This window comes from Theobroma cacao, chromosome 6 (assembly GCF_000208745.1).
Source record: "Theobroma cacao cultivar B97-61/B2 chromosome 6, Criollo_cocoa_genome_V2, whole genome shotgun sequence".
Taxonomy (NCBI): Eukaryota; Viridiplantae; Streptophyta; class Magnoliopsida; order Malvales; family Malvaceae; genus Theobroma; species Theobroma cacao.
Genome location: NC_030855.1, coordinates 4273183 through 4279729, shown reverse-complemented (window position 1 = coordinate 4279729; position 6547 = coordinate 4273183). Strand labels below are relative to the sequence as shown.

Here is a 6547-nt window from a genome sequence, read left to right as displayed (position 1 = left end):
AAATTTTGGCTTTAAGAGGAAACCAACCGAACTTGTTTTCGATTTGTTTCAGTGTCACTTGATACAACCCGAACAATTGGCTTTAACAGAATCTAGTTTGGCATGACATAAGTCCATCCTTGGATATATTTTTAGGCTTTGGCATGGGATATTATTATTTGAATACATAATTATTTATTTTAATTTTATTTTTAAAATATTTAAATATTATTATATTGATATACATTTTTTATATTTAATAATAAATCTACCTTAAATGAGCTCATCAAATTTGAATCGATCTAAGATTTTAAAGGTGTCAATTGGGTTTAACCTAAACTGTAAACACTTCTCAGTACCACTACCACTTCCCTCTTTTTTTGGCAATTCAATGTTTGATTTGTAGAATGGAATAAAGGAGAAATAAAATAACTATTATGCAAAAATAGAATAAAATAAGAATAGATGTTATATAGTTTTATTTATTGAATGGCATAGGGTAGGAACTGTTGCTATGATTTTTTTTAATGATTGTTTGGTAAAAATAGCTCTTGAATAACAAAAAAATAAGTAAAAAGATAAAAATGTCTTGTATTATAATATTTTATTTTCAATTTAAACCCTAATCCCTATTTAAAATATTAATAAATTGTTATTTAAAATTTTAATATGATTGTTTATTTTAATTTTTAGAACATAAATAATTTAGATATCATTTAAAATATTAATAATTAATACATTAATATCATTATTTTTATTTTATTCTTTAATCTTAAAAATATTAATATTTTATAATTTATAATTAAAATTTTAATTTAATTTTTAAAATTTAATTTTTATAATTTTAATTTTAATTTAATTTTTAAATTTAAAATATTAGTTTTTATAATTTGTATTAAAATTTTATTTTAATTTTTATAATTGATAATTAAAAGTTACACTTTTTTATTTTAAATTCATTTAAGGTTTTTTTTTTTCATTTCATTCTTTTCATCTGTCGCCCACCAAAGGTGTGGCCAACGTAAAGGAGCATCAATCTAACACTCCCATTAGCGATCGGTGGTGGAGGAAATTTAATGAGAGAATGAGAGAGGTAGATGGTTAGAGAAAGAAAAAAATTATGAAAACTGAATAAAATGCATCTTGTATATAATGGTAATTTTTAAAATTAATGAAAAGCATTTTTATCTATTAACATTTTTAACCTATTCCTTTCCAAAATAGCCATTATCAAGGGAAGAGTCAATAAGGGCTATTCCAACTTCTCCCTAAATGGCCATTCCTCCCAACCACACTAAGTTGGGAGGAAGCAATTCCGAAGAATGGCCATTCCTCCCAACCAAATTAGGTTGAGAGAAAACCATTCCACTCAACCAAACATATTATAAGTAATTCAAGTTTATGTTTGTTTTTGTTTTCTAAAAAAAAAAAAGCAATTTAAGTTTATGCCATCTCAAAAATATTAATATTTCTTTTTTAAAAAAAAACAAAGTATTTCCCTTTTGTTTAATTAGAGGTAGCAAATTATTATTGAATGGGTTTATAGGTGACATGTGAGGGTGAGGCTCAATCACAATAAAAGTGGTGGGTCAATTTTATCTGCCTTAATTTATCAATCACGCTGGAAGGTGACTGAGTCGGACTTTTGAATTTGAGATTCTCAAAAGTTGATTTGTTAGGCCTTAATCTTAATAAGTTCGCTTGGATTAGTACATAAGCTCAAAGTTTAAATATTAAATTAACAAATTATACAATTCAATCAATATTATAATTTAATATTTAATTAAATTATGCAATTAATACTTATACTTTGTCAAAATAGTAAATTTAATTCATATATAAAACAATTTATAAAAATTAAGTCCCTATACACTTCAAAATTGATAATGTCAATCCAATCATCAACAATATTAAAATTTTTTCGTTGTTTATATTAACATGGTATTTGAATATAGTAACATACTATATTCTTGTTGATATGGCATTACATCTTATGACATGACTTTTTAAAAATGATGTAATGATTGTATTGATGTAGGGTTGATAAACATAGACATTAGACTTGACAATTTGTGTTTTTGTATCTTAAACTTGTCAAATACAATTAGACACGAAATACGTTAAGGTTAAATACGAACACAAAAGAATATTATTCGTATCTTAAATTTAAAATATGTACACGTATACGTTTAATAACCATATAACACGACACAAGTAACACATTTGTTAAACATGTCAATATATGACACGACATGATTAATAATACAATTAACACATTTAACACGATTAAATAAAAATATTTATAATTAAATATAATTTTATTATTTAAATTTAAAATCAATAATTATAAAAACAATTATAACAAAACAAAATAACACTAACATCAAATATAACAAAACAAAATTTAAAATTAGGGTTTGGGCATGACATAATTACATTATTATCTTTATAAAATTTAAAAATCTTATTAAAATAATTGTTTGATATTATTTAAGTAAGACTAAAACAATATTTGACTATTAATAATTAACAAGTTAATAAATGTGTCATGTATACACATTTAAACACGTTTATATGTTTAAACATGATAACACGATTAACACAATTAATTAAACGTGTTACTCGTGTCTGATACGTTAAGACTAAATATAAATCTATTTAACCTTATGTCTTTCTGTATCGTGTTAACGTGTTGTGTCTAAAATTGTCAAGTCTAATACACATTGATATGTAAATTAAAAAAACTTAGCATAAAACACAATAGCATTCATTTCCAAAAACTAACATTTATTATGTGTAAATTACAAAAATACCACGTCAACAATATAATAACACCTCATCAACATCACATCATCACTTAAAATTCATATCTGTATTTGATCAATGCCATGTCAGCACAATCATTGCATTATTCTTGGAAAGTATGTCATAAAATTCAATCAACAACAATACGCCACATTAGGGCAAGCAAATATCAAGTTAATATTGATAATGGAAAAAATTTTAACACCGTTAATGATTAGATTATCATTATCAAATTTAAAAGTATATGATTCAAATTTTACAAATTATTATATAAGAGTTAAATCTAATCCTTTGATAGAGTACAAAAACTAATTGCATGAGTTGATCTAAGAGTTATTATAAATTATATTTTAAATAAAAATACATAAACGACGCCGGCTTCTGGCATAGCCCTAGTGCTATGAGAACCAATTGATCTGAGTATCCTTCCCAGCTGCAGCAGGAACATCAGCCATCACTTTCTCTTGGCCCTTGGGATAGTATATTCCAGTCCGGTCATGGGGAACCCAGCAACTCCCATCATGGTGACCTCCCGTGCTCTTCTTCTTCACTTCCTCAGCTTCCAGTTTCATGGGCTCACGTAGTGTATCACCACTACTGTTGCCCTTGCTGCAGTACTTTCTTATTGTTGGCCTGCTTTCTCAATGTAAACACAAGCATTAATGCTATAAGACAAATAAACATGCTTGAATAACCAAGCTAACTTACCTAATATAGTCAATGAATATAAATATTACCAAATCTATTTTTAGGGTTCCTTATTGGATGTAATTACTTCCATCTTAGGATAGCACTAAGACAAACCATTGATAAGTTTTAAATTCAAGACCAATTACTTCAACTTGTTGATATTATAATGAGTAAATTATCGATGCAGTCGACTTCTCGTGTTTTCATAAACTCTCAACGGAGTCAATTTCTCATGTTTTGATACTAATGAATAATTTGTAATATGTGTAATTGATACTATAATTAATAGTTTATGTAATGTTTTAACTCATAAATGATAACAAAACATAATGCAAAGATGAAAACTTTCTTAGGAAAAATTGGAAAAGCTTACTTGGAAAATATGGAATTAATTGTATGAGCACCTCTAGTAAACGTTGCTGCCATCTGCTTTATCTCCCCAAGTCCCGAACAGTGTGGACATATTGTGCTATCTGCATTAGCTTATATAGAGGCGAAATGGGATGGGAATGCCAAATTTTCTATCCGTTTCTCTCTTTTCTATGGACATTTAGTTGGGGGACCGTTTCAGCCTTCGTCATGGTCTGTTTCTACAGTCAGGGAGGATACATTCCTCTTTATTATTCTATTTTGTTCCTTTGTTTTTGTAATTTTTCTAACGGCATGGGCCTTGCTTAGCCTCCATTCACTCCCTTGACCCACACCAAGATAGGGTATAAAAGCTTATGGTGGAAAGATATAAATTCCTTCCTTAATGTCCCCTCAGCATTAAAAAATTGTCAAGATAATGTGTTCAACTCTCACCAAAAAAAGCAATGGCATTTTCATTGCCTTTGTCTTAGGCAACATTCATCGAACCCAATTGAATCCATGCACAGTTTAGATGCCTTTACATTACTTAAACTAAGATAATGAACAAATCACTGACTCAATGTGAATATAGGTAGTGTTTTGTAGGATGTAACTATGATAAGGATTCATTTACAGTCAAATCAAGCTACATATATATATATATATATACCACTGAAAGAATTCACTGCTATATCTCAACAACATCAGCCATAATCCATACAGCTTATGCCTCATAAAACAGAATTCAAGCTGAAACAGAGAATCCCAAACCAGAAGAATAAATTCTTCTGTCACCAAAAGTAAATCTGCGCACAAAAAAGGCTACAACTTCCAAATTGATGAAGATGAAGGATATTAGACCACTTCCACTTGGCATATCTTTGATTCCCTTGACAACATCAACAATTTCTTGGCAATCTCAAATTGTTTTCTCACTTTCAGGGCCATTTGTATTTTGAGCTTCTCTAAAACTCTTGCATTCTTTAAAAAATACTCAACCATTTCCATATGACCACCAAATGAATAAATTTCAATCACCTTAAGGTGAGACAAGAGACAAAAAGGTATATTTTCAGGTCGATGCCAGAATAGATCTCCGAAAGCTCCCTGAACCTCAAAAAGAAAAAAGAGATATTAAGTGTTTGCAGCTTTACAAATGCCTAGAGTAACTGTTAGATATATTTTAATTCATACATTATGAACAATAAGAGTCTCCAGGTTAATTGAACATTCAAGCAACTCAGCCAGTCCAGTCTTTTGCCTCAAACACTTTCTTCTAATCTCTACGTGGACCAGGTTGTGAAACACAGGCACGGGCTTGTTGCACAAATTTAGATGCTAAAATTACAATAATAATAATAAAAAAGTTGTGTTAGATTATAAATTACAATAAAACTGTGAATCCAAGATATTACACTACTTAAAAACATAAATTCATCAAGTAAGAATTTACAAGTATCCCTTTGGGTCTCATTTGCAACTATCAATTATAGAACATTTGTACCAACTATATTTCAAAATGTAGTATCAACAAAAAAAGAGTAAATGAACTTACCCACAATAAATCATCATTGCAATAAAGTGATCGAACATTACTAATTCCATTAAAAAAATTAATTGCAGCATCTTGGTTGACCAATTTTTCTCCAAGATTAACTAGATTTCTCATATCAACCTTTGCAAGAGGATGTAGGTTTACTAATGAATATCTCTCTAGTAAAGTCCCATAGAATTTGAAGTAGACAAGATTTGGGGCATCAATGACAACATGAGAAAGTCGGCCACAATCACCGAAAAGGTTCAAAGTCAATCTCTTGAGTGAAGGATTAGAAATATTTAACTCTCTAACATTGCGCCAGAGACAAGAGCATATAAACAAGTCTTCAAGCACAGGGCAACTAGAGAAAAGCCTTCGAACTGAATCATCATCGACAAATTCTAAACAGTCAAGATGGAGACTTTTAAGACTTGGAAGGCAGACCTTAGTAGGAATGGTCATAACAAACTTTGAAACATCTAGCTCTAATTTCGTGAGTGTCTTATTCCTAAAGAGACTCGCAGGCAACATACCCCTTGGGTCTCCAATCCGTATCTCTAAATAAAGTTCTTGAAGACGTTGCCGTAAAGCAAAAGATATCCAACCACAAATTCTATAAGCATCGACATCTTCATGGAATCCACCACAAATGAGACGAAATCTCTTAATACATGCCGCATTATGAAACAACAACACTCTATCCACAAAGTTCATAAACCTTTCAGAAGGGTTCTCATAATCATAAAAATCAAGAGTAGAAACTGAAGTAGAAAGAAACCTCCATCTAGTTGATAAAACGGAGGTGCGGACTGCATATTTTGTGGGAAGTAATGACAGGATGTGAGATATAATTGAATCTGGTAGACCACTGAGTCTATCAATGTTGTTGCCTTCATGTTTCACTAACTTAGCCATGATCAGCAGAGTTTAACGTTCCAACAGGCAATTCAACAAACACGCAATCACCAAAAACCAAAGCAGTAAAAACCCAAGTTAAGTTTCCAACTTTCACACTAATTTTGATTGAACAGGGGTTTCGAAAGTGAGGACTTTTCCTTTATCGAAAAAGACACTAAGTTAGGGTTTTGGTTTATCTGTTAAAAAGAAAAGGAGTTCAACTGTTGGTAGACTTCTGCCCCGCTCTTGATTTATGCTTACAAATTTGGGAGTTTAATGGAATTAAGA

At 29.9% G+C, this 6547-nt stretch overlaps 2 protein-coding genes across 2 annotated transcripts; both read right to left on the bottom strand.

The window, feature by feature from the left end:
* LOC108662514 lies at positions 2776 to 3940 on the bottom strand. Its single transcript, XM_018123035.1, has 2 exons — positions 3848 to 3940; positions 2776 to 3417 (listed from the first exon to the last, which is right to left on the bottom strand). The coding sequence occupies exons 1-2, from the start codon at positions 3898 to 3900 to the stop codon at positions 3183 to 3185; spliced, it is 288 nt and encodes a 95-aa protein (XP_017978524.1). The 5' UTR covers positions 3901 to 3940; the 3' UTR covers positions 2776 to 3182.
* Positions 4681 to 6277, bottom strand: LOC18595455 (F-box/LRR-repeat protein At3g59200). The gene is made up of 3 exons (XM_018122764.1): positions 5381 to 6277; positions 5020 to 5163; positions 4681 to 4932 (listed from the first exon to the last, which is right to left on the bottom strand). Exons 1-3 carry the CDS (start codon positions 6275 to 6277, stop codon positions 4681 to 4683), a joined length of 1293 nt encoding a protein of 430 aa, XP_017978253.1.